This window comes from Berkeleyomyces rouxiae (assembly GCF_048999995.1).
Source record: "Berkeleyomyces rouxiae strain 22BRR77 chromosome Unknown BrBRR77_ptg000003l, whole genome shotgun sequence".
Classification (NCBI taxonomy): Eukaryota; Fungi; Ascomycota; class Sordariomycetes; order Microascales; family Ceratocystidaceae; genus Berkeleyomyces; species Berkeleyomyces rouxiae.
Genome location: NW_027396493.1, coordinates 1,692,035 through 1,719,551, shown reverse-complemented (window position 1 = coordinate 1,719,551; position 27,517 = coordinate 1,692,035). Strand labels below are relative to the sequence as shown.

At 55.8% G+C, this 27,517-nt stretch overlaps 13 protein-coding genes across 13 annotated transcripts; 4 read left to right on the top strand and 9 right to left on the bottom strand.

The window, feature by feature from the left end:
- Nucleotides 1-350: 350 nt before the first annotated feature.
- BROUX77_003662 (uncharacterized protein) lies at nt 351-1,674 on the bottom strand (the record flags this gene model as incomplete). The annotated part of the gene is made up of 2 exons (XM_073748338.1): nt 351-1,311; nt 1,658-1,674. 2 exons carry the CDS (start codon nt 1,672-1,674, stop codon nt 351-353), a joined length of 978 nt encoding a protein of 325 aa, XP_073606087.1.
- Nucleotides 1,675-2,040: 366 nt separating this feature from the next.
- BROUX77_003661 (uncharacterized protein) lies at nt 2,041-4,320 on the bottom strand (the record flags this gene model as incomplete). Its single annotated transcript, XM_073748337.1, has 4 exons — nt 2,041-3,698; nt 3,755-4,004; nt 4,074-4,187; nt 4,273-4,320. The coding sequence occupies 4 exons, from the start codon at nt 4,318-4,320 to the stop codon at nt 2,041-2,043; spliced, it is 2,070 nt and encodes a 689-aa protein (XP_073606086.1).
- A 524-nt stretch (nt 4,321-4,844) lies between these two features.
- BROUX77_003660 (uncharacterized protein) lies at nt 4,845-5,858 on the bottom strand (the record flags this gene model as incomplete). Its single annotated transcript, XM_073748336.1, has 1 exon — nt 4,845-5,858. One exon carries the CDS (start codon nt 5,856-5,858, stop codon nt 4,845-4,847), a length of 1,014 nt encoding a protein of 337 aa, XP_073606085.1.
- A 365-nt stretch (nt 5,859-6,223) lies between these two features.
- BROUX77_003659 (uncharacterized protein) lies at nt 6,224-7,740 on the bottom strand (the record flags this gene model as incomplete). Its single annotated transcript, XM_073748335.1, has 3 exons — nt 6,224-6,356; nt 6,428-7,487; nt 7,545-7,740. 3 exons carry the CDS (start codon nt 7,738-7,740, stop codon nt 6,224-6,226), a joined length of 1,389 nt encoding a protein of 462 aa, XP_073606084.1.
- Nucleotides 7,741-9,047: 1,307 nt separating this feature from the next.
- On the top strand, nt 9,048-10,230 carry BROUX77_003658 (uncharacterized protein; the record flags this gene model as incomplete). The annotated part of the gene is made up of 3 exons (XM_073748334.1): nt 9,048-9,380; nt 9,448-9,468; nt 9,541-10,230. The coding sequence occupies 3 exons, from the start codon at nt 9,048-9,050 to the stop codon at nt 10,228-10,230; spliced, it is 1,044 nt and encodes a 347-aa protein (XP_073606083.1).
- A 770-nt stretch (nt 10,231-11,000) lies between these two features.
- Nucleotides 11,001-12,362, top strand: BROUX77_003657 (uncharacterized protein; the record flags this gene model as incomplete). The annotated part of the gene is made up of 1 exon (XM_073748332.1): nt 11,001-12,362. The coding sequence occupies one exon, from the start codon at nt 11,001-11,003 to the stop codon at nt 12,360-12,362; it is 1,362 nt and encodes a 453-aa protein (XP_073606082.1).
- A 508-nt stretch (nt 12,363-12,870) lies between these two features.
- BROUX77_003656 (uncharacterized protein) lies at nt 12,871-16,372 on the bottom strand (the record flags this gene model as incomplete). Its single annotated transcript, XM_073748331.1, has 3 exons — nt 12,871-13,856; nt 13,918-15,304; nt 15,491-16,372. 3 exons carry the CDS (start codon nt 16,370-16,372, stop codon nt 12,871-12,873), a joined length of 3,255 nt encoding a protein of 1,084 aa, XP_073606081.1.
- Nucleotides 16,373-16,783: 411 nt separating this feature from the next.
- BROUX77_003655 (uncharacterized protein) lies at nt 16,784-17,991 on the bottom strand (the record flags this gene model as incomplete). The annotated part of the gene is made up of 2 exons (XM_073748330.1): nt 16,784-17,717; nt 17,825-17,991. 2 exons carry the CDS (start codon nt 17,989-17,991, stop codon nt 16,784-16,786), a joined length of 1,101 nt encoding a protein of 366 aa, XP_073606080.1.
- Nucleotides 17,992-18,031: 40 nt separating this feature from the next.
- Nucleotides 18,032-18,454, bottom strand: BROUX77_003654 (uncharacterized protein; the record flags this gene model as incomplete). Its single annotated transcript, XM_073748329.1, has 1 exon — nt 18,032-18,454. The coding sequence occupies one exon, from the start codon at nt 18,452-18,454 to the stop codon at nt 18,032-18,034; it is 423 nt and encodes a 140-aa protein (XP_073606079.1).
- A 262-nt stretch (nt 18,455-18,716) lies between these two features.
- Nucleotides 18,717-20,441, bottom strand: BROUX77_003653 (uncharacterized protein; the record flags this gene model as incomplete). Its single annotated transcript, XM_073748328.1, has 1 exon — nt 18,717-20,441. The coding sequence occupies one exon, from the start codon at nt 20,439-20,441 to the stop codon at nt 18,717-18,719; it is 1,725 nt and encodes a 574-aa protein (XP_073606078.1).
- A 1,147-nt stretch (nt 20,442-21,588) lies between these two features.
- Nucleotides 21,589-23,277, bottom strand: BROUX77_003652 (uncharacterized protein; the record flags this gene model as incomplete). The annotated part of the gene is made up of 3 exons (XM_073748327.1): nt 21,589-22,986; nt 23,050-23,169; nt 23,260-23,277. 3 exons carry the CDS (start codon nt 23,275-23,277, stop codon nt 21,589-21,591), a joined length of 1,536 nt encoding a protein of 511 aa, XP_073606077.1.
- Nucleotides 23,278-24,067: 790 nt separating this feature from the next.
- Nucleotides 24,068-25,041, top strand: BROUX77_003651 (uncharacterized protein; the record flags this gene model as incomplete). The annotated part of the gene is made up of 3 exons (XM_073748326.1): nt 24,068-24,097; nt 24,162-24,241; nt 24,318-25,041. The coding sequence occupies 3 exons, from the start codon at nt 24,068-24,070 to the stop codon at nt 25,039-25,041; spliced, it is 834 nt and encodes a 277-aa protein (XP_073606076.1).
- A 1,088-nt stretch (nt 25,042-26,129) lies between these two features.
- BROUX77_003650 (uncharacterized protein) lies at nt 26,130-27,517 on the top strand (the record flags this gene model as incomplete). The annotated part of the gene is made up of 2 exons (XM_073748325.1): nt 26,130-26,468; nt 26,525-27,517. The coding sequence occupies 2 exons, from the start codon at nt 26,130-26,132 to the stop codon at nt 27,515-27,517; spliced, it is 1,332 nt and encodes a 443-aa protein (XP_073606075.1).

The following is a 27,517-nucleotide window of genomic DNA, read 5'->3' as shown; positions in this document are numbered from 1 at the left end:
CTCAGCGACTGCGCTATTTACGTGCGGCGCCCACAAGTACAGGTACAAGCCCAACAAAACACTGCCGTCACATCGTGGCATGGCATGGCTGCCACCCAACTTTGCTTCAACACGGGAACCGGAATGTGGCAGGGTTCGTTTGGCGCATCGGGTTTTGTGCCTGCTGGAGTATAGGTTGGGTGTAGAGCCTCGTATCTACCCACAAGCCACCTGCCGTCACGTCACGTACGCACGAAAGAGGAGGAGAAAACAGCGCCCGAGACAGAGTCTGCCTGTAGCTCTCGTCTCGCCGTCTAGTGGGATGGCTATCTATGAATGAATATAAACTAATACCTCCTAATCCTCAACCCTTACTTTCTCTCCTGCTGTTCTTCCGACGACCACTTCCACTCGGTCTGAGCATCACAAAACAAGTCTGGGAACAGCACGTCACCCTCAAAGTCCGAAGTCTCCGAGTCCACAGGTGAATAAAGAGCATCCAGCGTCATCCGCGGACTTGCTGCTACGCCTAACAAAAGACCCGACTCCTGCAAGGTCAAATCGGATGCCAGGAACGGGTCTTCCGATCGAGCATGGAACGAGCAGATGGGCTCGTCAGACAGCCCACCGGCCTTTGGTTTCTCAGCCGGTTGTCGGTAGACAGGCGGGAGCATCGGAAAGATGGGTGGCAGCTGGATATTTCGGTCGCGCGGTGCAGGCGGCGGCGATGATGTTTGCCCGGGCGATGTGTCTGGAAGCAGTGGCGGAAGGGCTTGCGACGCCGGAAGACGCACGTTCTCAGACATCTCGTACTGGCGAAGGGGCAGGATGGTTTTGGCACTGGCGGCTGGCAGGTGCACGAGATTCTGTGTTTCCACGGGGCCACTGCGAATGTCAGCCATGCCCCCAGCAGAGCGTCGCCGGCTCCGCGCGCCGTAGAAGCGCCCATGCCTGGGACTGAGCGTATAGTTGCCTCGCTCAGTCTGTTGCATGGCACGCGCCTCTGCAACGGCCTGCTGCAGCTTGCGGCCCAGCTCGCCCGTCAGCCGCAGACCGGCGGGGTGGCGGCGCCTGAACTTGCGTTTCCGAGGCGGCCGTGGTCTGCGTGGCGGGAGGGACGAGATAGGCGGCACGGATGACACAAGCGGCGGCGGCGATGTCGGCAGCAGAGCCGTTCTCGACAGAGTCCCGGGCGCCACGTAGAGAGTATCCGCGGTCTCGGCAGCAGTTTCGGGTAGAGATCGCGGGTGGGATGTTTGTGCGGGGAGCAGCGTTAGCGCGAGAGCTTCGACGGGCGATGGCGACGGCTGTGCGGTTGCAGCAGCGGGTTCTCTGAGCGGAGCCACGGTTGCGGTGGTGGGTGGGAGAGGCTTAAACACATTTGATAGGGGGGGGGGGAGAAAGGAGGAGTTGGAAGCCCACAAAGCTACATGTGCCGGTTCAGCCTCGTGGAAGACGGCAGAGGAGCAGAGACGGACGACGCGTAGCTGAGAACTTGGAATCTCTGTGGAAGCACCGCGAGATGCGGCGGCGGCCTGACCGGGCGGCTAATGGATGGTCCAGGCAGAACGCCTTTATATTGAGTTCTCTATCAAGTAGATGAAAACCCCAGGCGTACTGTCAATACTTTGTTTCCCCTGTAATCTCATCTCAAAGACATAGCAAACACAGGACAGACAGGAACAACATGCGCATATAGACACGATCGAGAGATGAGAAAGTCCAGACATGTTGCCAACCAAAGTCCCCAGACGCAAAGGAGAAGCACGTGGTTCGGAGAAATGAAGAAATCAAGAAAGAAAAGCGAAAAAGCCTTTTACATTGTTGTCGCGTCTAGATTAACCCAAAGAAAGAAACGAGCAGGAAACAGAGGCACAGAATGAGCATCTCATAGAACCCGGAAAAGAAAAAAAAAGAAGGCCGTGGTGGATGAGAGATGCCATGTAAAAGAAAGAAGCAAAAGAAATGTCGCCTGGTAGTTGGTTGGTATAAAATAAGGAAGAGAAGAATCTCGCGGTGAACAGTCTCCAACCGCCATCTGCATCCACCACTCTGCTCAAATCACAGCCGGCCCACAGCCACACGCTCGCCATCCTCCGGCACCGCCATGCCCGGACCGACCATCTGCTCGTCCTCTTCCATCATCTCAATCAAATCATCAATATTCTCATCGAGCACGCCGGCATCCTGGGCGTCCAGACAGTTGCGTAGTAGCCGACGGTACTTTTCAATCTTGGCGCCCGTGCCGACCATGCTGAGTGCGTCGACGTAGTCGGCCTCGGCCTGCGCCTCGTCCTTGATGGCCTGGCTTAGGCTTTTGGCTAGCGCGAGCTTGTCCTCGGCTGAAAGGCCTGCATCGTCAGCTACGTCTGTCGCGGCCGCGGCGCTCGCCTCGTCCAGGCCCAGCCGCTTAAGCTCCTGGTCGACAGTGGCTTGGATCTGCGTGGCGTTGCGGTGGCGCACGAGCTCGAGTAGCTCCTGGCGTGCGCGGGCGGCTTCGCCCGTGACTTTGGCGGCCACGTCTTCGGGCTCAAGTTGCGATTCAAGAGTCTGGATCTCTTGATTGACCATGTTAGTCTCAGTCTGCGTGTTGGCAAGGATTTGCCGCGCTTCCTTTTCGGCTTGATCTTTTTCCGACCACTCATCTTCAAAGTTGTGTGCCATGCCCTGCAGCTTTTCAAATATCAAGGGCGTTATGCTTGAATGCACAGTCTTTGCCGCATTGCACTGGTAGGTAGCACCGAGCTTTTTGCTCGATCGGTCCATGGCGAACCATGGGTTCTGAGATTCTGGGCCAAATGGAGACGAAGATCGTTGTGGTACTCGCTCCTTATCTTTTGTTCGAGAGTTGAGTTCCATGATCATTTCTTCTCCGGTAATACCCTCCAGGTTCGGTATATCCATAGAAGCATTGCGGCCAATCAGAGACCGGATGCACTTGCGCGCATTGCGCCTCGCCGCAAGATGAATCGCTGTATTCCCTTCGTTATCCTGGGTGTCGACCAAGTGTTGGATAAAGGCAGGGTCGTGAGTTTCCTGGAGCTTATTCAAGATATGGTCGAGATAATATCTTGAACATGATTGACCAGTCACTCGGTCGTTTCTCAGGGTAGCAGCATGGTGAATGACAGTAGCGCCCGTGAGGTCTCTCAGACTCACCGTCTCCCATAGTTCCTTCATCACGGCGGGGAATGTGTCTCGCTCAAAGCAATTAGTAAAGGTGACGGAGCGCATGAACGGGGTCTCGCCCCTTGAATTTCTCGAGTCTAGAGAGGCACCACAGTTCTTGAGCTCTCTAATAACCTCAATGTCTCCCATGGCACAGGCCCAGTGCAGAGCCGTATTTTCGTCGGTGTCTATTGTGTGGTTGGGCTGGAAGTTGAGCGGCGGGTCGGGGCGCCGAGCCATCTTTCCGGTTTTCTCGTCTCGCGAAAGTAGGAAGTAGTCCAACAGTTCGTCGCCATAGACTGCATGTTGTTGACGTACAAAGTCAATGCTCTCGTCCCGCTTGCGCTTGCGATGACCGGTCCCGGGTTGTGGTATGTCAAGGCGCTCGTCGTCTGTGACAAAAGGCATCGAAGCCACGGTAGTGTTGTCAGGAATTTCGTCGGCGCGTGCAATGTCCATGGTCTCGGGCAGGATCTCGGGGGGAGGAGCAACTATCGGCGACGGCATGACAGGGGCCACGACGGGCGCGGTGGGCACGGCAGCGGTCGCCTCTGTGGGATGGTGGTCAGCAGGGTCTCCCGGTTGTGGATATGGGATGCAAACTTACTCCATTTCGGCACGGCAGGCCGTTTTGGTTGTTTCGGCTTGCTGGTGTGCCGCGGAGCTGGCGGGGGAGGCTCGTCTCCGCCCACATACTCGAAGATGGGCGCAAGCTTGTCGTATGTGTTGTTCCGTATCGCCAGGGTCTTGCCGTTCTCAAGAGGGATCCAGGTCCCTTGGTATTTTCCGTAGCCGCCTTGAATCTTCTCATGGGTATCCTTTTGTACCTCCCGCTCGAGAATTCTGGTGCGCGAGGGCTGTGAATTCGCAGGTCTGTTAGCCAGAGCTACATTGCCATATCACCGAGGGGCCACGGGTCGCCATACCTTATCAAAACCTGCTGCCTTGAGGATGTGTGTCGCATTGATCCAGTTATCGACCTGCCGGCGCATCACACTCTCCTTGAGCTCAGGTCCGTAGAGGAACTCGAAAACGGGAATCTAGAGAGCCAGGGATAGGACAGTATTAGCAAACAAAATCTTGTGCATCGCCAACGGGTAGCTCCGCATTAGGGTTCGGACGTACGCCGCTATATGTGGCACTGTAGATGCCATCATACGGCTTGGCCGCCATTCTTGCTGCTTTTCTGGGCGAGTCGTCCCCCGATTCGGTATTGGTAGGTAGTGGGCGACGGAATGGGGCGAAAAAGAAAAATAGGAGAGCAGTCCGGCGAAGACGGCATAAATAAGGCTGAAGTTGAATAGGTCGCTACGGAAGTGCGCCGGGCGGAAAGGGTTCACGGCAAGGCGGGTGGGCGGGGGGGGGGAAGGATCACGAAGTCATTTACGCGTGGGCACAGAATGACTCGAGGCGTCGAAGCGGCGAGATGCGATGGGCAATGGGCAATGGGCTTGTATCAGACAACGCGAAAGCGACGCGTCTCGTGGCGCGTTGGGACACCCAACTTTAAAAAGCTTGGGTGGGTCCCTAACTTGCCTGTTTTGGTCCATGTCACATGCACAGTCACGTGCGCTTCTCCGGAGCCTCTACGCCGGCAACAGGACCTGACCGGTGGATGCTTGCATGCAGTACGAATCCTTGCACATATCGACTTTTCATTCCCTGGAATACCTGCACGTACATATGCGTACGTTTGGCTAATGCTTGACGTCGTCGTCTTGGCACCCATCCGACCAGACGACCATGTTTGCCGGCGCGTCTTCCATGCCGTAGAAAAAGTCCCGGATCTCCTTGTCGCTATACCTCAGGCTGAAGTGCATGAGCACAAATGTAGTCTTGGCCCATTTTCTAATAATCGGCTCAATGTCGCCCCAGTAAACGTGCTTGGTTTTGCGTGCCTGGGCAATGTGCTCCGGGTACAGGAAGCTACACTCGACGATAACCACCGGGATGCCGTCCTTGAGCCACTGCGGCTCGGCCTCGAGCGGCTTTGTCGTCGTGTCGCCACAAAAGGCAAAGATGTTGGCCTTGACCGGGGCAGTGATTTCAACTCCTGACTGGCGCAGCTTTTTGATCTCTGTGCCCTTGAGTCCCACGTACTCGGGCTTGAGCTTGTTGTTGATCTGCGAGAAGACGTACCCTATACACGGAACTGTGTGGTCGCAGTTGAAAGCCATCGCCACTATATCGGCCTTAATCTTCCGCAGCGGCACTTCATCGCCGTCTCTCATGCCAAACGACATGTGGGTGTCAAGCCATTTGGGCCCAGGCGGTCCTCTGCCGTCATCCTCATCCTCGTCCTCTGCGCCGCCCTCAGTTTCCTGCTGGTCGCCCTCGCTGTCCGGCTTGCACGGCCCCACATTGCCGCCTTCGTTCATCACTCGGCTGTACATTGCATACGCATCCATGGCGGCCTTGAGCTCTGCCGGGCAGTAGATATCGGGGCAGCGGGTCCGGCTAATGAAGACCGGCACACGGCCTGAGTGATCGGTGTGGCCGTGCGTGATGAAGATCTGGTTTGGGCGGACCTTGTTTACCACATAGCCAACGTCGAGAACAATGTCTAACTGGGGAATTATAAACGACGTGTGCCACCCGGCCCGTGAGCGGCCAGTCAAAACGAACTGGTTGAACGGCTTGGGAAAGGTCCACTCGAGCACTTCTGAGCGGGTAGACTGAGGCAGGGCCCGGGCAAATGTGGCTGGTGCCATGGCACTTTGTCTTGGGACAGTTGATGGACTGATAGAGGTTGACCAACGAAGCGATGTCAGTATCGAGTAGATCTAAAACTTGTGTGAGAATCATCAAAAGTCGAGGGTTCAAAAGTGTGACAGCTGCCGCCAGCTGGCAAGGGTCCCGGCTGCATCATCGTACTGCCGGTACATCGCGAGAGTGTATAACTAACTAGCCAATAGTCAATGATTGCACAGTTTGCTACAACATCTATAAAGCATAAGAGGACAGCGTGCTCAAAGTATCGAAATATTGCGTTCAAGTTAACAAGATCTAAAATAACACGGTATATAACATACACTAGCCAAGAAAGCAGCTAGCCGTACACCTATATACAGCTCGTCTACGGCTTTGCGCCTTCTTTGCCCCAACGTGAACTCTCGTCACCGTCCTCCCACACCTTCTCGACGTAGCCAATTTCCTCCTTAACCTTTCGGACAGTTTCCTGGTCGCCAGTATTCTTACCCGAGTTGTCGCTGTGAAGTGTGCTGATTGTTAGCGCTGTGGCAATTCTATTGGTTATGGAAAAGAACACAGGGGGACTGACCTGATCTTGACGGCGTGTTTCCCAGCAGCAGAGCTTAGCTTAATGACAATATTCATGGGGGTCGACTTGGTTCCAGTCGAACGGTGGATAAAGTCGTTAGTTAGGTATGTACCGACACCAAAGGTTGGGACAAAGCCATGCTCCTCCGCGATCTTCTTGTACTCTATGCAGCGCTCAATATTGAGTGAGTCAGAGAATACAATGACCTTCTTCTCTGTGATGCCAGAGTTCTTGAAGTATTCTGACAGCACCTTGACGTATGTAGCCGGGTCGCCCGAGTCCTGGCGGACACCGGCAAACACATCGGCATACGTCTGCATCTTGCCATTCTCGCCGCGGAATTTCTCATTGTCCGAACCATCGGGGTTCTTGACAGGCAGACTGAACGCGCGCAGGAACTCGGGCGTGCCAAAAGTGTCGGTCAGTGCAATGCCAAGACGCCCGCCAAAGACACCGACCCAATGGCGCAGGGCCATCTCGGTGGAAGTGGTGTAGTCGTTGTGAATAGCAGCGATGCCCATGAACCACTCGTGCGCCACGGTTCCAATGGGGGGGATGTTGAAGCGCATGGCGAGGTGCACATTACTAGTTCCTGTCAGCTTGCCCGAGAAGCCCTTTGTCTTGGCTTCCTTGCTGGCGCGAACAAGGCCGCGGAATACTAGAGCCTGGGTGTGGTAATCGCGGCGACGGCGGGTGCCGAACTCGGAGGTGGTGCAGCCGGCTTCCAGAAGACGCAGGCCCTTTTCGAAGGCGGCCTGCTCCTGGTTTTCATAGTCCCAGTCTTTGTCCATGAAGCGGAAGTACACCTCGGACGTCAGAGCCAATATGGGGATCTCGTACAGAATGGTATCACACCACGTGCCCCGGATGGCAATTTCAACATCTCCAATCACGGCGTCAGAGCCATCGTCAGAGCCGGCGGGCACAAAGTTCACTTTGACCTGATCGCGCGGCCGCAAGCGGAACTCCTTGAGAAAGTCAAGATATTCAGGCGTCAGGTAGTCGCAATGGGTCTTGAGGAACTCGTACTCTTCATTGGTGAGGCTAATGTTTCCCAGTTCTGTAGGAGCAGTAAGTAAAACAGCCCACAGCCAGGAATAGAGGGGTCAAGACTCACTCCTGATTTGTTCATCCAGCCATTTATAAGCTTCGCGCGACAGCTTCTTTTCAGGAGTGCGATTTGTGAATGAGTAGGTAACGGGCACATCCTTGAAGTACTTTAGGACGGCACATTGCATCGTCAGCTTGTACAGATCGGTGTCCAAGAAGGAGATGACGCCCTCCGGGTACGGCGAAGAGCTGTTAAAATCCATGATTGTGGCGGTGGCTGTAAATCTGACAGATGGCACGAAATGGAGGAGTATCAACTCATGTACAGGTCCTCGACAGCTTTTGGCCAGCAAAAGAAGTCGCAGAGTGTGATGTCACAGGTCACGAATTATGTTTCGTGATAAGATAATATCATGGGGGAGGCTGAAAATGGAGTTCAATTAATGGCGCTAGGGTTACGCTGGTTGGAATGACGAAGCACTGAATATGTGGATTTGAAAGTACAGGTACGGGGTCAGACACAGTGACGAGCGTGTAGCCACAAGTACCAGTACTTGCAGTTGGGCTGGCTGGTGCAGCATGGCAGCCGGCGTGTAGAGCCACTGACGAACGACAATGACGATGGGTGAAAAAATCTTCATTGTGCTGGCATGTGGTAGTTGTAGCCATGGCATGATTCTTTGAGGGGAAGCGCCGGTGGGCTGGAATTGCTAGACATTGTTTGTATTTGTGCTCTTGCGCATGAGTCTAAGATAAGGGCGGATAAGTATATGTACAAGGGCCGAAATATGTGGGGTGGATATCCCTAGCGAGTACGTGTAGATGTTTGCACAAATCAAAGGTGATTAATGCGAGAGGGCATGTTCTGGATATCTAGCTGTATACACGTATATGGAGAAATCTAGACGCCTGACTGACAATATCGCGGCTTGCGGATTAATAATAGACGCAGCAAGCTGCAGAATCTTCCTGATATTCACCCGATGAGTCGGCCCTTCTTGCTTCTTGTGGGTGGCGGCTATTGAAGCGGGGTTGTCCCGTGTACCAGGACATGCATTAACACCGGAGGAACGGCACTTGACAATTGCAGGCACAGGAGCGGGCGTATCAAGAGCCGGGTCAAGATTAAAGCGGGCTCAGGTGGTTTGCAGCTTGAAGCTTGAAGCTTGGGCGTCAGGGTGCATTGCCATCGTGACGGCAAGTACCACAAAGATAACCACTTGTGCAACTATACCTCCGTTGCTGCCGATTCAGCACTCAATGACAAAAGGTGCTGAAAAGGCGATTGTCGCCGGCTTGCATCTTAAATCTGTTCGGTGCTTTCATGCGGAAGTAGCTTCGCCGGCCCCTATCCAACTAACGAGGGCTTGATTATGAAGCGAGACCACGGGCGGATGAACTTGATCCGCGTGCTACTCCAGATTCACTGGAATATATATCGCCGGCCCGTCGATGTCTTGGCACTGGATTGAAACCACCACTCATCACTCATCGCTCACTTCTGCATCTCCTCTCACCAGCCATCTCCAACAACTATCTCTAACAACAGCTCCTCCTTTCCAACTTCACCATGTCTCCCACCCAGGACTCTAAGCCCCGCATCATTCTTGGCCTGATGACCTTTGGCCCTTTGAAAGAAGCTGGCGGCCGCATCACCGACCTTGAAGAGTACAAGAAGTGCCTCGACACCTTCCAAGCCCGCGGATACAACGAGGTCGATACGGCCCGAGTGTACGTTGGTATGCAACAGGAGGCCTTCACTCGCGAGGCTGGCTGGAAGGAGCGTGGTCTTACTCTTGCCACCAAAATCATATACCCTTTGAAAGATGGCACCAACACTACGGAAAATGTTCTGACTTCTGCCGAGACGAGTCTGAAGGAACTTGGAACTGAGACTCTTGATGTATGTTACCACTAAACGCCACTGCATAATTGCGATAACAAGCCTTTGCTAACTGTTTGATGTGTAGATTCTCTACCTCCATGGCGCTGTAAGCTACACACATGCACCCCCTCTGATAGTGTCATCACTGGTAGCATCTATAAACTAACCATTGCCGTAGGACCGTGGCGTGCCCTTTGCTGAGACCCTTGGGGCCATCGATAAGCTGCACAAGGCTGGAAAGTTTGTGCGCTTTGGCATTAGCAATTTCACTGCCTTTGAGGTGGCTGAGATTGTCATGACTTGCAAGCACAACAATTGGGTCCAGCCTACCATCTACCAGGCTCTGTACAACATGACTAGCCGTGCTATTGAGCCTGAGCTGGTACCAGCGCTGCGTTGTTATGGCCTTGATATTGTGGTTTACAACCCGCTTGCTGGTGGACTGTTCTCCGGCAAAGTCAAGTCGGCGGATGTCACTCCCGACGAGGGCCGCTTCTCCAAGTCCAGTCTTACCTTTGCCATCTACCGCGACCGCTACCTGAAAGACAGCACCTTCCAGGCGCTCAAGCTGATCGAGGACGCTGCGAGCAAGCACAATATGTCGGTTATTGAAGTCGCTCTGCGCTGGGTCATGCACCATTCGGCGCTCAAGATCACCAATGGTAATGACGGCATTATCATTGGCGCCTCAAGCAAGGAGCAGATTGACCAGAACATCACCAACCTCGAAAAGGGCCCTCTGCCTGAGAATGTGGTTGAGGCTGCGGAGAAGGCGTGGCAGCTGACGAGGGCAGAAGGTACCCCTTACTGGCACAAGAATCTGGTGTACCAGTACGACACCAAGGAGGCCGTGTTTGGCAGCAACTAGTGGGACGGGCGCTTGAGACAAATGCAATTATGAGTACTGTAGCCAGTTAGTTAGTCACCTGTACATACTATAGGGCAATGGGTGTGTTCCAACGTGCCGCTCTCGTCAATACCAACAGAAATCTTTGCTGGCAACTCTGGGGCTGCAACTAACCATGATAACTTGTAGTTAGTCACAGATAACTCACTAGTTAACTAACCGTACAACTACTAGTACCACGTCACTTGACCTATTTTGGGATCCGTGTTGTCCAATTGCCACTAACAGCCACCCCCCAGAATTGCACCGCCAATTGCTAGTGCAAGTGTGGCTGAATGATCCGCCTTCGTTTCACCATGTCCATGTCCACGTCCACCACGACCAAGTCTTGTTTTCTTTTTTCTTTTCTCTAGCAAGCTTCAATTAGCAAGTCGACGGACGTTTCCATCGTCATCTGTAGCGCTGATCGTCTGTTTTTTTTTACGGACCGCCTACAAACTCGCGCGCTCATTGTATTTTCCTCTGATTCTGCCTTCTCTCCCAGCTCGTCTAGATGGCTTGGATAACAATATCACCCTCATTAAGCCCGTTTCCCACCAATCCCTTCCGCCCCAGTGACGTCAACGCCAATCTTGCACATGTGTAAAGTGGAAAACGACTCGATAGTCAAGCCCACACAATCTTGCCATTTTTGTTAGACTTTCCTCACGAGCCTGCCTTTGTCATTGGCTCTCCTTGGACGCACAGCCCTTTTTTTCTTTCTCTCTTTTCTTTCGCACGACTATTCTAGAATGGCCGCTGGCAGCCTCCAGCGCGAGCACTCGGCTGCGCCACTCCTCTACAAGACCCCGTCAGACGGCTCCGATCATAGCGACCATCTCCACCCCGACCGCCACCTGCCCTCCGCATCCCATCATGTCCGCGGCTCCACGTCCCGGCCGCACTTTGGCACGCGCCACAGTTCCATGCGCAGCCGCAGCCCCGCCCTCGCCTCGTCGGCCCGCCGCGAATCGGCCCGGACAAAATACATCTACGCTTCCTTCTTCCTCGCCCTCAGTCTTGTCTCGTTCACAGTGCAGACCGAGCTATCGGCATATATCCAGCAGGAGCTGGGCTGGAACAAGGCCTACTGCATGATGTACTTTACACACAGCTCGTGGTCGCTGTTGTGGCCCTTCCAGCTGCTCATCATTCGCCTGCGCAAGCCTGATGTGCCATGGCCCGTGGTCTGGCGCCGCCACGAGCAACTCCTGCGCTCGACACTCGCAATGGTTGAGTTGCAGGACCTTGACATTTCTAAGCCGCACCGCCGTACCCGTGGCTGGACGTATCTTGTACGTACCACGTCCGTCATCACCGTGGCCCTGACCGTCGCCGGGCTAACATGGTACATCGCTGTCAACATGACGACCCCTGCCGATCTGACCGCCATCTACAACTGCTCTGCATTCTTTGCCTATGCCTTCTCTGTGCCATTGCTCAAGGAAAAACTGCGTCTCGACAAGTCTGTCGCTGTGCTGATTGCCATTGGTGGTGTGCTTATCGTCGCCTACGGCGGCGGCTCGAACGGCGCCGATGCCGAGGGCCACTCAAACCGTTTCCTGGGAAACGTCTTGATTGGTGGTGGTTCGGTGCTGTATGGTTTGTACGAGGTGCTGTACAAGCGCCTTGCGTGCCCGCCTGAAGGAGTCAGCCCCGGCCGCGGCGTCATCTTTGCTAACACTGTTGGCTCCTGTATTGGTCTATTCACTATGCTTGTTCTTTGGTTCCCCCTGCCCATTTTGCACATGACTGGAATTGAGACGTTTGAGTTTCCGACGGGCTACACCGGCCTGTGTGTCATGGCATCGGTGGCCTCCAATGCTATATTCTCCGGATCTTTTCTCGTGCTCATCAGCCTAACCAGCCCTGTGCTCAGCAGCGTTGCTTCGCTGTTGACCATTTTCATCGTCGCTATAGTCGATTGGATGTTGACGGGCATCCCGCTCGGCTCGTCGTCCATTTTTGGCGGCTTCTTGATCATCATTGCCTTTGGCATGCTGAGCTGGAGCACATGGCGTGAAATGCAGGAGCAGGAACTGCTCGCTGACCAAGACGTGGATGACGAGGAAGAGGAAGAAGAGCTCTTGTCGTCGTCGACTTCAGAAGCATAGAAGCTTGCCTGATGGCCTAGATAATTGCGTAGTAGACTCGGAACAGGAGGCCCTGCCGGCCACGGCTCTGGATGGGACATTAGAGGCTTTTTTTGCTAAGATTTTACATCTCAACAACAATACACACACATGATTCTCTTTGCGAAGCAAAAAAACAGAAAGAAACATGATGATGAAAGTCTTTATTTACCTGTCTACTCGCGAGGGATTCTCGACATACGACAGGGGACTGTTTCTAGTACCAGGAAAAATACATAACAGAAGCAAAAACCAAAATCCAAACCATGCATACAGAAACCCCTCGCACAAAGTGTAATGACTAAAGTGTGTCCACCCGCCCAGCCCAGAGGCTGTCCTTTGCTTGTATGGCCCTAAACCTGGCCTAGAGTCCTGGCCTCGCCGCTAATGCAGACTAAACATAAAAACAAATACAAAGGAAATAACAAAGGGAAGTACAAACAAAGAGAGAAACAAGTAGGAAAAAGGAGGTGATGGCAGCGCAAACGCGCTAAGGGGGAGACCCCGAGGGTACGCTGTCTCCAGGTGGCAGAGGGAGCGCGGGAGGGGCTGCGTCTTGCGCCTGCGTGTCCGGCCTCATGCGGCGGTGAGCCAGCAGGGCCGTGGGGGCTTTGGCTGCTTTGGCGGCCAGCCAGCAGGCTCCGCGCTTGGTACCGATCAACTTCTGAAAGAAGCTGCTGGACACCCGCTGTGGGTTGTGGTGGCAAACCCAGATGTGCTCCGGGCTCGTGTCGGCTCCGCAGAGGGGACAGGAGAGCACGGCGTCCTCGTGCTCGAAACGGCGGTGATAGGCCGCAAAGTCGCCGTGTCCTGACAAAGCTGTCAACACCGCGCGGGCGAGGTTGCGATCGGTCTCGTCAAGGAGACTTGTCCAAGCCTTCTTCGGGGCCTGCACCGGGCGGCGCAGGTGAGGTCTGGAGTTGCGACCCTCTGCCTCCCACCAGGCGCGAAATGCGGTAGTGACCCGGGCGCGGAATTCACTGCGTGCCCAGGAGAGTGACATGCCAGTCCTTGTGGTGATTATGTCTGCACCCCACCTGGCTTGTCTGTCGGCGAGCTCGTTGCCCACGACATCGGAGTGGCCTGGAACCCAGATCGCTTCCACCTTAATGGCTCCATCTGGCCACGGTCTTGGCCGCGGATGGTTGGCGTCGGGACGTAACCAGTCCGCGCAAATTGTTTGGGCTCTCCGAAGGTGTTCCTCGGAGGTTCCGGGCTTGACGTCCCGGGACGTGAGTCTACTCACCGCTGCCATGTTGTCTGAACAGATCCAGACTTTGCGGCACCGCGGTTTGTCCCGCAGGTCGACGGCGGTTATGGCCTCGGCAATGGCCAGCACTTCGGCGTCGTGCACCTCGGCGCGGAAAGGGACCGGGCGGTTTCCCGAGAGCAGGACCTGTCCCCCCTGGATAATTACCCAGCCGGCGCCAACCCTGTTCGGACTCAGCTTCGAGCCGTCTGTGTATAGCCACAGGTCTGAGGGGGGGGGAGGTGCAGACCAGAGCGAGGTGTGCTGCAGCGGCAGCCTCTTTGTCACCCCGGATCGGGGCCCGGGTCGAAGGTAGCTTGCCCTTGCACGGCGGCGGGAAGCTCGTGGACAGCTCGTATGGGAGCATACTCCTGAGCTCACCCAGTATGCCCCACATAGGCCTTATGGAGTCTAGGGGGTGGTTTGGCGTGGCCAGCGCGACTCTGAGAGCAGCCGACCCAAGGAGGTTGTCCAGCGCATAGCGCATGGGAGGGAAGCCCGATGCGAGGTTGTATATTGCACAGGGTGTGGTGCAATATAGCGGCAGGGTGGCGCGGAGGCCTCTGCGGACGGTGCGGTCGAGGAGCCTTGAGGCCCCCAGTAACCCGCGGCTCAGCGGAGCGTTGGGCAGGGTTGGGCGCCACCATGTGGCCGCAGCGTAAGACAGCTTAGCAACTACGCATGCGCGGACCGCCGTGAGGGCGCCCTTGATCGGGGCGCCTTTCCAGCACCCGGACAGAATCTGGATGCCGCGAATGGCCGGTGCCGTCCTCTGTGCCACGTCTCGGATGTGTGGCACGAAGGAGAGGTTTCGTGACCAGCGCACGTCAAGCCAGCGCAGGGTCTCGCGAGGGCTGACCGCCTCCAGCGTAGAGCCGTCGGGGAGTCGCAGGCTTGGGTTTTGTCCATGACGCTTGCGCGTCACGTGCAGAAGTTCGGACTTCGTCAGGTCGAGCGCCATGCCGTTGTCCGTGCACCAGCTGTCAACGAGCTCCAGAGAGCGGGAGAGAACCGAGCAGTTGCCTTCGAGGGACGAGTCTGAGTTGACTAGGCAACCGTCGTCAGCGTACCCACGGAGAGCGCAGGGGAGTGGCATCTTGAACAGCGGCGACATGAACAGCATGAACAAGATTGGGGAGATGGGCGAGCCCTGTGGGAGGCTGCCACCTGTTGGCTGGAGAGCGTCGGAGACGCCGTCTAAGGTTAGGGAAGCCCACCTGCCCGCCAGGAACGACACCCATCGACATGTTCCAGCCGGGCACCCCAGGTCCGCCGGTCGTTTGACCATGCGGTTCGGATGCACGGCGTCGAAGGCCCCCCTGATATCAAAGGTGAGGACCGAAGACTCACCTCTGAGGTCGGCTGTGCACTCGAGAGAGTGCGCCAGGCGTAGGCACATATCCTCGGCGCTGCGCCCCGGAACCGCACCGGCGTAGTTGTCTTGGATGTGACCTGCCTCCAGCGCCCAGCACGAGAGACGGCGGGCGACGATCCTTTCCAGGCACTTGGCCAGGGTCGGGAGCAGTGAAATCAGCCGGTAGGCCCGTGGCGACGAGCGATCCTTCTTGTTGGGCTTTGGCAGGGCGATCACCTTGGCCTCTTTGAAGGAGGCAGGGTGGTGGCCCCAGAAGAAGCTTGCGTTGAACAAATGGGTGACCTGCCGCTTGAGGGAGGGCTAGGCCAGTTTCAGGACGTTGTTCGAGAGGCCGTCCGGGCCGGGGGCAGTGTTGCGCGGCCTCCAAAGAGCAGCTTCCATCTCGTCTCTGGTGATTCGGGCGCATGTCGGCGGGGCTTCCGTCCTGGAGCCCCGGGTCCTCGGTTCCACCTGCAGGGCGGGGGATTCGATGTCCCCTGGCCGGACGGAAGGCATGTGCACGCTGCGAAGGAGAGCGATCTTTTCCGTGGTGTCTTGTACCGTGGCCTCCGCTCCGTCCGCCGGCGATAGTGCTGGAGAGTGGCGGTGCGGAGCTTTCGTCCTCCATTTCACGATACGGAAGAGGTCTCGGGTATCAGTGACCTTCGCCAGCAGGTCGGCGTAGAAAGCCCGAGCCGCGCTCCTGAGTGCGCGCCTGAGGCGCTTCTTGGCTTCGCGGCGGTCGGTCCTGGCCTCTTGTGCTGCGGCCTGTGTCGTTGCCTTTTCCACCCTGTTCCGCGCTGCGCTTTGCTCCGCACGCGCGACGCTGCACTCCTTGTTCCACCATGGGAAGCTCTTGGCCTTGCCCAGAGACCTGGGCGTTGATGCGACCAGGGCGTCCAGGATCACATCCTGTAGCAGCCTCGCGAAGTCGTCAATGTGCTTTTTTTCCGGGATCTGGCCGTCTGACCTCCGGTACTCTCTCACAAGGTCGTCCAGGCGAGCGGCGCCGGCCTTGCATGCCGCGTCGAACTTCTTTTTGTCAAGCTTATCCATGAGGAAGCGCCCTGCGAGGCTCGGGACCACTGTGTGCCCTGGCAGCGGGATGGACACCAAGAGCGGGAAATGGTCACTTCCGCATGTCAGATCGTCCCGTAGCTCCACGCTCGCCCCGGTGACAAAAAGAGGCGACGACATTATGGTAAGGTCTATGACACTCCCTGACTCGTGGGTTGGCTCCCCATCCGCGTTGCCCAGCAGAAGGGCTCGCTCTTCCATCCAGGCCAGTAGGAGCTCGGCGTCGTTGTCGTCCGTGGCGCATCGGGGGTTCCAGGCACTGTGGTGGAGGTTGAAGTCGCCCACTACCACAGACCGCGGCCCTGGCTGCATGCTGGTCAGAAGACGAAGCGCCTCCCCTGTCCTAGCCTCCCCTGTCCCGGCATTGTAAAGGTTTACGATGCTGTATGTGTGCCCCCCGATTAGGACCTCCACAATGATGACATCCTGGTGTTCCTCCCTCATGTAGGCCTTTTGGAAGCGAAGCCCGTGTCTTTTTGTCGAAATGTATGTGGCGACTCGGGGATTCGAGCGCCAGTTACCCTCCGGGACTATTACCTGATAGGAGGGGTGCCTAGGGAACGTTCTGTTCCCCGGGTCTGCGCTAGACGGGGCTTCTTGGAGGCAGACCACATCCACCTGGTCTTCATGCGCCTTGTGTAGCAACGACTGTGCACAGGTCCAGGACCTTTGCACATTCGCAGAAATCATTTGCAATACTGTGTCGTTAGGGTGTCCTAACATTTACAGAAGTTCCTCGTCATTGTCGTCTACCTGCATTGAATCCTGTGTTTCAGGGGACTCGCTGGAGGTGGGCAGGGGGGAGGGTTGCAGCTGGGCGGCCTGTGATGGGGCGGTCGATGGCTGGCTGGGCGCCGAGGAGGCAGGGGAGGGGGAAGCCTGGGAGCTTGAAGGGCTCTTCGTCTGTGACGACGGCCGGGCCGGGGGGGCGGAGGTGACGGCCGTGGAAGGCTCCTGGGAGGGCACTGGGGACGGGGCCTTGTCTCCCTGGGCGGCGGCTGCCGGGGTAGACGACTGCGTCTCGGTATCGGCCGGGCATTTGCGGTCAAAGTGGTGGACCCGGCAGCGTGTGCAGAACGGGAAGCGCTCCAGGGTGTTGTCTGCGGAGACCATGTGCAGCTCTCCAAGTGTCGCTACGCGACGGGGAACCGCGGACGGGGACACAAGGCCTTCGTGGAAGGCGATGTGGGCGCGGAAGGTGGGCACGCCCGCCTTGCCAACGTACTTTGACAGCGTGGCGCTGGCGGAGACGACCCCAAAGGCCTGTTCGATATCCTGACGGACATCGTCTAGGGTGACCCGGTGGAGCATCACGGCGCCAGGGGTCTTGGGGTCCTCGACCGTGATCGAGGTGGGCAGTCCGTGTACGATGTACTTGGACCAAGCGTCCCTCTTGTGGACCTTCTCCGCAGTCAGGTTGGCGCGGATGCGCTCAGCGTGGCTGAGGAATTTGCCGACGTCGCAGACGGCTGTCAAGGCGAAGCCCGTCTTGGTGGCAGTGGCGGTGCCTGCGCCCTCACCGCGGGGGATGCCCGCGTTGGCCTTCGTTACGATGTAGGCCGGCGAAAGCTTCCGGAGGGGAGAGTCGGTTGGCACAACCACGAAAAGGCGGTTGTCGGTGGGGGCGGCCTTGGGGGCTGAGCTGGTATTGATTGCCCTGTTTGGCCTTTGGGGCCCCGGTCAAGGGGGCGGCGGGTTGGGTGGCCTTGGATGTTTTTTTTGCCCTTGCGGGCGACTGTGCTCCAGGATTCCTTGTCCGAGGACTCGGTGGGCACTGCAGGAGCGGCAGCAGAGGGGTGGTATGCAGGCTGGGCCTTTGATGGAGCCGGGGCCGGGGCCGTGTTAGGGGCGGGTGGCACGGGCTGTGCGGCCGGGGGGAGAGAGGTGTTTGTGGCAGCGCCCGTGGGGGGCGCGTGGGGTGAACCTGTCATCGCGGCCACCAGGCCGTTCTCCAAGATTGAGGCCAGGTCGTTAACGATCTGGCGGGTAGACGCGAAGGCCTCCGCGTGGGGGGGCCATGGAGGCCAGGCAGTTGTCGGCCATTGTCAAGAAGATGCTGGCCAAGCGATCTCTCGCGGCCGCTTCCGCATCCTGCTTGGTGCGGATCTTGTCGGCCAGGGCCTGGAAGCGACCGACCGGGAGCGAGATGGGAGCGTAGTGAGCCTCTTGGGGGAGGGGCGCGTCTTCGCTCCTGGCGCGTTTTGCGCCTGTCGCGACGCGCGCGACGGAGGAGGGGAGCCCCTGAGGGGCCTGGCCGGCGAGGTTCGGCGAGAACGACACGGAGGAGGGGACAGTGGTGGGCACGGGGGAGGGGTCGCTGGCGGGCGAGGTGGCCTGCGCGTACGTCAATGACGGAGGCGCGGCGGGCGCGGGTGCGTGGACGGACGCGATCATCTTAGGGATGACAGGGCCTGTCGGGGGCGAAAATAAAGTAAAGTAGTTTGCAATAATGGTAGCTGATTGCTTGGTCAAAATGTCGAAGGTGCCCTCTGAAAATCGGGGAAAATTTTGGCGCCCCCCCCCCCAGAGTCCTGGCCTCACCGCCAATGTAGTGACAAAAATATTTGTGCAAAATAAGAAAAAAGGGGGGTTGGCGGCGTATTCACACCAGAGGGTTGGCAGCGCGGTTGCGCGAAAAAAGATTGGGCCCCAGATGCTAAGCTGCCCCGGGCAGGGTCGGACCAGGCGGTGGAGGGTCGGGCGGAGGGCGAACTGGGGAGTCCCCTTCCTGCGGGTCCGTTCCCGTTACCGCACGGCGGTGTGCTAGAAGCACCGGAGGACTCTTGGCCGCTTTAGATGCCAGCCAGATGGCTCCACTCTTGGTGGCTATGAGCTTCTGGAAGAAGCCCTTAGCCATCCGTTGAGGGTTGCGGGGGCAGGTCCAGATGTGCTCCGGGGTGGTCTCAGCGTCGCAGAGGGGGCAGGTTAGCACTGCGTTCAAGTGATTGAAACGGCGGTGGTAGTCCGCGTAGTCTCCGTGACCAGAAAGTGCTGTCAGGACAGCGCGGGCGAGCTTGCGCTCAGTGTCGTCAAGAAGGTTTTTCCAGGCCTTCTTAGGAGCCTCGAGAGGTCGGCTCAGGTGAGGTCTGTTGGCACAACCTTCATTCGACCACCAGGTGCGAAACTCGGTGGTGACGCGGGCGCGGAAATGGCTGCGGGCCCAGGAAAGGGACATTCCTACGGGCGTGTAGGCCCTCTCGGCGCCCATCTTGGCTTGTCGGTCCGCGAGCTCGTTGCCCCAGACGTCGGAGTGTCCCGGGACCCAAATCACTTCCACAGCGGGGGCACCATCTGGCCACGGTCTAGGACCTGGGTGGTCAGGGCTTTGGCCAATCCAGTCGGCGCAAATCGTTTGGGCCCTCCGGAAAAGCTCTTCGGAGGTTCCGGGCTTCGCGCCCCATGTCGTGAGGCGGTACACCGCGGCGAGGTTGTCGGAGCAGACCCAGACCTTGCGGCACTGTGGTTTCACCCACGAGTCTACTTTTTCCAGGGCTCTGGCAATGGCCATCACCTCGGCGTCATGAACCTCGGCGTGGAAAGGAATCGGGCAGTTGCCCGTGTCCAGGACTGTCTCGTCCCGAATGATCGCCCACCCAGCGCCGACCCGGCCCTCTCCCAGCTTGGATCCGTCTGTGTATATCCAGAGGTCCGAGGGGGAAGAGGAGCGTACCAAGGCTAGGTGCGCCGCAGCTGCAGCCTTCTTGTCACCCTGTAAATGGGGGCGAGATGATGCAGGCGCGCCCGTGAAGGGGGCCGGGTAGTTTGTGGCCAGGCTGTGCGGGAGCAGCATCTTGAGCCTCCCTATTCTACCCCAGTTTGTGGCTGTCGTTCCGAGCGGGTGGTTTGGCTGCGCGAGAGTGGCCCTAAGTCCGGCCGAACCAAGGCGGCTGTCTAGGACAAAACTCATTGGCGGGAAACCGGACGCTAGGTTGTATATAGCGCATGGGGTTGTGCAATATAGCGGGAGTGCCGCACGCAGACCTCGGCGGACTGTGCGATCCAGGAGTGCCACGGCCTGCTTCAGCCCACGGGGTTGGCTAGTTGTCCCGGCTCCGTGGTTCCACCAGACGGCGGCGGCGTAGGCGAGCTTGTTCACCACACAAGAGCGGACTGCCGTGAGGGCGCCTTTCACCGGGGCCCCCTTCCAGCAACCAGACAGAATCTGAATGCCGCGTATGGTGGGTGCCGTCCTCTGGGCGACGTCGCGGATGTGCGGCACGAAGGACAGGTTGCGTGACCAACGCACGCCGAGCCATCGTAGGGTATCCTTGGGGTCTATGGCATCTAGTGAGCCGCTATCGGGGAGTAGAAGACCCGGGTTTTGGCCGTGGCGCTTGCGCGTCACGTGGAGGAGTTCCGACTTGGCAAGGTCGAGCATCATGCCGTTCCTCACACACCAGTTGTTGACAATGTTAAAACAAAAAACGAAAAAAAAACCATATCTTCGAAAGATGGCGCCGCAGACAAAGGAAATATGTGAGAAGGTGGTTATGAGCTTCTGGAAGAAGCCCTTAGCCATCCGTTGAGGGTTACGTGGGCAGGTCCAGATGTGCTGCGACAGAAAGAAACATCTTGGTTGCCGTTGACCGAATGCTCTCGCACGAGAGCAGCAAAAGATTGAACCGAGGCGGACTTGAACCGCCGACCTTTTGTGTCCATCCATTCGAAGATGAGTGTTAGACAAACGTGATAACCAACTACACCATCGGTCCCGGGTGTTTGTTGAAATGGAGGGGCATGGCTACGGCCTAAAGAGGAAAATTTGCCGAGTTTTGTTTTCTTTTTTCTTTTTTCTTGTTGTCTCGTTTTGATTTCTGTTTTGTGTTTTTCCTGGGACCATCGGGGTGACTTTAGGGTCGCTCTGGAGGCTGCGAGCCTCCGTGTTCCAGTTGTTTTTTCTCTTCGTTCAGGTGTAAACCTGCTCTTTTCATGATTATACTCTTTTCACAGGTGGAATAGCCGCCTGTGACTGTGTGAATCGTATATGTATTGCAAGTATGTACAGATTTAAGATTTACACCGTCTTCCGCTCTTATCCCTCTCTTGTGTGGGTTATTAGGCGGAAGGGTTTTTCCTGTAGTGCTTAGTCAGGATATTGTGCCCCTGATTTTGACAGTGACGCCCATTCGACCAGTGAGCCCTGGCACACGGCGTAAAAATAAACAACAACAAAAATCTTTTTTCTTATTTTTACATAGTTATCGAACAGACAGCTCAATCAGTACTAACCACAGGGAGATCCCGAGTCGGCGTCTACAGTTTCTTCGGAGCTGGGAGACTACGGTCACCAAGGCAGTCCGAATCGGAGGATCCTGGCAGCCGGTTATGCCGCTGCCAGGTTGCCAGGACCTGCCTGGTCATCTTATGAGTGTTTGACGAACACTCCGAATGATGTAAAATAGATGAAATGAAATGGAATGAAGCCAGTACTAACCATTGAAAAAAAAGGCATCATTCGTTTATCAGCTGTTGCAACCACTAGTTTTCTATGATCTAGCTAGTTGTGTTTGTATACCATGAAACCTTGACTACATAAAGTTGATACCCACGCCAACTTGGAATCCCTTAGCAGCGTCTTCGCCACGACGCAGAGCGATAGGGAGACCAAAGTTCAACTCAAACCGAGCCACCGGATGAGCATACACAATTCCCACCCCGGCGGCGATGCTCGGAGGACCGGTTGCCAGCTCACCAAAAGAATTTTGGAGGCTTTGGAAGAGGTCAAATTTGTGTGACTGCTTCTCTCCACTCCTGTGGCCTGAGAGAGCCACTAGTCTTCCTGCGTTGGCAAAGGCCTGGAGCCTCAGGGCCGAGTCGGCACCTCTTCCTGGGAACGGCACGAGCAAATTGACGCTTCCAGCTACAGCAATATCGCCGCCCAATGCATCGCCCAAGTCACGGGGGCCAAGGCCGCCAAGACGGAATCCACGAACGTCGGTGGGACCGCCGAGCTGGAAGCGATCGTTAATGCGGCTAGGTTTCATGGTGCCAACAAGGTTTTGGGCCAGTGGGCAAAGCATACCTAGACGCAGGCCGGCGCCAATAGAGACACCACTGCGGCCCTTGATACCGGGAATGGGAATTGGCAGAGCGCCGCCAGCGTTGAGCTCGGTTTTGGCAAAGGAAACGTCCCCACCCATTGGCCCAAGACCAGCCAGCTCAACAGCAGAGCGTACGTGGTAGCCAGACTGTGGTAGGTTGGGATTATCGCGACGTTCGCGGGAGAAGGTATGCTTGATGGCGGTTTTCAGCGAATCGCCCGAGTCATGGCGGACTGTGGGCGATGCACGGGGACCTAGACCAGTAATTTGGCGCCACATGCTGGTATATTCGACTGAATGCATGTCTCTCTTGTCAGAAAGCCACGAGAGTCTCGCAGTGCCGCCGTTCAAGTTCTCTTCGTGTGAGGCCCATGACTTTTCGGTCACAGATGATAGCCCCTCGAAGGCTAGACGGAAGTCTGGGTTGCTGAAGAGGGGCATGCTGAGCGAGGCATTGTAGGCTGAGCGTGTGCGCGTGCCACGGCTGGCGTTGAAGGTGAGCATCTCAGCACCACCAAAAACATTTCGCCAGAGCAGCGAGGCGTAGCCCTCGCCCTCGCCGTTGCCAAAGTCAGTGCCACCCTTGAGCAGAAAGCGGCCTAGCTCACGGACACGGATGTCAATATCGGTATCGGTGACGGTAGAGTCGGGGTCGGTGGCATCAACGTTGGAAAGCCAGACCTGCGGGTTGGGATGGAAGAGCTCGAAGGAGTCGAGTTTGTGTGACGCATCGCGCAGCTTCAGAAGCACATCGCCGACAGTTGTTGCGTCATTGTCGTGGACTAGGGGGGCGATGATGGGATTCAGAAAGCCGTGGCGGACATTTGTTGCGCCGTGGATGCGCACGCGATTGACAGTTAGGGGCTTCGAGTGCTGGTCAAGAAACTAGATGGACGGCATGTGTGAGCTCGAGAAGGACGCGCAGGCAGGGCTTCATCGTTGTCCTACAAGTCGTTCAAGCCTCTTCTTGCGCAGCTTTGCATCCAGCTTCTGGAAGTCGGCATCACTATGCAGCCCCTGCGCAAGCTGGCTGGGGTCAGCCTGCAGCTTTTGGACTGCGGCGGGGGTCTAAGAGCAAAGAGCAGCGACCAAAGTGGCCAGGTTAGCAACTCGCCGATTCAGGCAGCTTCTGTGAGTTATGGTTGTGTGGTCGCATACTGGGTTGGATGAGGTCATATTGCCGGGTCCAACAAAAATAACGTCAAGCGCAGAAAACCATGAGGTCAATGAGTTTGTTTTAGGCCGTGATGATGTCTTAGGAGAAGCTGAGCTAAGCAAGGCAAGAGGCGAAAAAAGAAGTGGGGTTATGATTTAATGGACTTGGGCTCCACAAAACCTGACGGCCTCTTATTAAGCGTTGCAGCTGGCCCGGCCGATGCGATGGCTCCCTTCTCCTCCAATCCATCTTTTTATCATCACCGGCAAATAAGAACTCGTCCATCCCCTTCAGGCTGCGCGCTTATTTTTTTTCCGCATCTTCATCACCATCGCCATCTTATTGACCTCATTCTTTTGAGTCTGGGATCATCCGGGCCTCTTTTTTTTTTTTTTTTTTTTAGCTCAGCTTTGTTTGTTGTTTCTCATTGTTCTCCTTATCTAATTTCAGCCTCTCTGCGAATCTGAAACACGAAACGCTTTCAAATCATCCGTTCAGTACTTCTTTCCGGCTCTTGGAGATCCCGCCCACGTCTTCCTTCTCTTTATCCACCGCATCGAAAAAAGAATCCGACTCGTTGGCGATCTTTATTGTTTGCTTTTATTAAAACCACGCGCGATATATTCTAGCTTTCTGATAGCAAGCTCTTCACCTGTCGAATTTCCATCTCTTTTTGACTTGCTTCCGAGACCTCCAGCATTGCGTCCGCTTTCTCGTGTTCGCGCTCCAAATTTAGTCCAACCACCCAAGTTTCACAACGCTTGTCAATTTAAACTCGCATCTTCCATCTTCTCATCACATCCAACAATCATGGCGACCACCAAGGCTGCCCGCACTCGGGTAGGTCACCTGAAAACTCCAACCGGCCGACCAACTGACATGTTTGCTAACCACCATTCTGCAGCTGACGCGCGAGTACAAGTCCATCCAGGCAAACCCTCCTCCGTACATTGACGCCCACCCTTCAGAGTCCAATATTCTTGAGTACGTGATCTCAAGCTGTACTTCCAGCCATCCACATCTGCGTGATTTGCACGTACTAACTTACCCCTGTTCCTAGATGGCATTACGTCATTACCGGGCCCGAAGACACCCCATACCACAATGGCCAGTACTGGGGCACTCTGGTATTTCCGCCCAACTATCCCTTTGCGCCGCCCGCTATCCGCATGCATACACCGTCCGGTCGCTTCCAAACATCGACCCGCCTCTGCCTTTCCATCTCCGACTTCCACCCAAAGTCTTTCAACCCCGCCTGGGAGGTGTCTACCATTCTGATCGGACTCCTGTCGTTCATGACTGGCGACGAAAATACTACGGGATCTGTTACGAGCACAAATCTCCAGAAAAGGCAATATGCCGACCGGACACGCTGGTGGAATTCGACTGGTGGAGGCTCTGTGGCTAATGCGGCAGCTAAGGGCAATGTCAAGGCCGGCGATGGCGGGGCCAAGTTCCGTGAGCAGTGGCCTGAGCTGCACAAAGAAAATCTCAAGTGGATGGAGGAAAACAACATTGACCCTTTGACTGGCAACTCCACCACGAGCAACGCTGCATCTGGTCCTTCTGGTTCGTCTACATTTTGTGCTCCGCCTCTTAGTATCACAGGGGCAACGGGAAGTGGCAATGGAAGTGGAAGGGCTAACCAGGCACAGGCAGTGGTTGATGCTGTCGTTCAGCAACGTGATTCCAGGACTGGTTGGGCTTCAAACAATCGGCTTTTGCTTTTTGGGACTTTTGTTTTCTTCTATGTTCTGCTGGCGCGCCTGTTGAACTCGACTTGAATGAAGTAGCAGTAAAGTATACCCAGATGTCGTCTGTTTTTTTGTTGCTAGCAAGCACGGGGTAATAGTTTGTATCTGACATGCACCACAAATTTGCCTTAGTTTTGTTTTCGTGTGTTTTGGATACCTTTGACTGTGGCCGCCCCATATGCATCAAACCTACGTCTTGCTGCCCATCCATTTATGGACCGCGGACTGTGGCTTGGTCACAAACGGCGTTTACGGATTCTAGATGAATGTATGATGTTCTAGCCTATTTTCAGCCAATCACATACCCAACCACCACATATATACACACACATAACAGTATATAAGAACCACCTGCATGTCTCATTTGCGCTGCGATCTGTACCTAACACGGCCGCAAGCAAAGGATGCAGTCACGGCTGCTGAGAGTGTGATTGTATCTCAGCTCTTGGATATGAATGTGATCTGGCTTCTTTGATGTAAGTAAGCGCATTGCAACGCGAGATCAAAAATACCACACGGGGTGGTAACCTGCAGCGAGGGTATACATGCCTAGCTACACATTGTTGCAACTGTCATGCGGAGTCTCTTCTGTCCAGCTAGTATCACAATATGCACCATAGCCATCGCACATGGTTCCCGACACATAATTCCTTTTTTTTTCCAAGCTCGTCCGAATATGTTGATATTTTTTTTTCTTTTCGCACCTCCTCACCGCTGACGAGTGGTTGACCTGACCTCTGCGTCATCAGCTCTTAACCAACAGTGGCCGCTTCACGCTTATCAGACAAACTCGACGCTTGGCACATCCCTATGTGTGGGTGTGTGGGTGTGTGGGTGTGTGGGTGTGTGGGTGTGTGGGTGAGTGGGTGGGCGAGCGGGTGTGTCTTGGAAGAACAATGTAGGCAATCAAACTAGAGAGGGACGGGCAGGCAGGCAGCTGATTGCTGAAGCAGGTGGTCAAAGTATGGCTCGCTTGTGGGATGGGTGGGATCGCTGACTATGTAAAGCGCTGACCTCGCTGCTCTGCAGAAAGGCCGGCCTTCCCCTCTCCCAGACTTTTTTCTTTGACTCTTCTTCCGATTCCCACACGCACACGTCTCGGTGCAGCCAAATCAGCCATGGCCACCTCCAAGAGAAGCTTTTATGTTGTTTTATGCGCCGTTGCCGTCCTCATCATGGGCGTCCGAGTGAAGTCATTTGCAGATCGTCTGTTCCAGGTGGCGGGAATCTGGCGGATCATCAGCCCAACCCTAGTGTCCAAAGGCGATGGCTTCGTGTATATTCCCGACACCATCCAGTGCGAAGATCTCCACTACCACGAACGGAGCGGGTTGATCTTCACTGCCTGTGAAGATAACCGCCAAACCCGCCTGTCGTGGTTTCCGCCACTCGGCATCTTTGACGATCCCGTCCTGGGCCAGGAAAGCCAGGGCTCGATCCACATAGTCAACCCTAACGTGCGTTGTTGTGCCCTATTTGTGTTCTGAAACTGTGGTTGACTGGTTTGAAATAGACTTTTACCTCGACTCGCCTAGACATGGAGAATTTCAACGGCCCCTTCTCAACCCATGGCATTGACGTCATTACGGATCCTCAAGACGCACAGGCTGTATACATCTTTGCCATCAACCATGCACCCCACATGCGATATCTCAGTGACTTTGCCGCTGGCAAGCCAACCAAGCACCTGCAAAAAGCACAGTCAGTTGTCGAGCTCTTCCACCACAAGCTCTGGTCAACTTCGGTCCGCCACATACGAACCATCCAGCATCCGCTGATCGCTACGCCCAACGATGTCTTTGCAAGCTCGCCAAAATCTTTCTTTGTTACAAACGACCACCACTACCGAGAAGGGCCTATGCGGTTAGTCGAGGACATGTACATGGATGCTCGTTGGACTAACACTATCCATGTTGCCGTTACTGACATGACCCCCGCTTCTGGGGCTCCTCAGGATGGCGTTGAGGCCTCCGTGGCCCTCGATAATATCCATAACAACAATGGGCTAGGTCACGGGCAAACACCAGACGAAATCCTCATCACGGACACCATGGGCGGCAAGCTGCTCATTGGAAAGATTTCTGCCAACAACCAGATCCGCATCGTCGACTCCTTTGATGCTCCAGCAACCATTGACAACCCGAGTTATTTTGTCGACCCTTATGGCGACAAGATGGGCATAGTATTGCCTAGTATAGGAAGGCTATTGGAATTATCAAGCCAGATGCAAGACCCGCAACACAAAATCTCAAGTCTCGTCATGATGGTCTCACCCGAGCGAAATACCACATCCAACGTAATCTCATCCTCGTCTACTCCAAGGACGACCAGCCAGTGGCACACGGATATGCTGTTTGAAGATGACGGCTCCCGGCTATCAACAGCCAGTGGGGCGGTGTTGATACCAATCCCACCGGCTAAAACTGTTGGCAATAAGCGACAGGCGTGGTTGTTCGCTACGGGGTTCATGTCCCATAGTATGGCCGCAGTGAGAGTTGGGCTATAG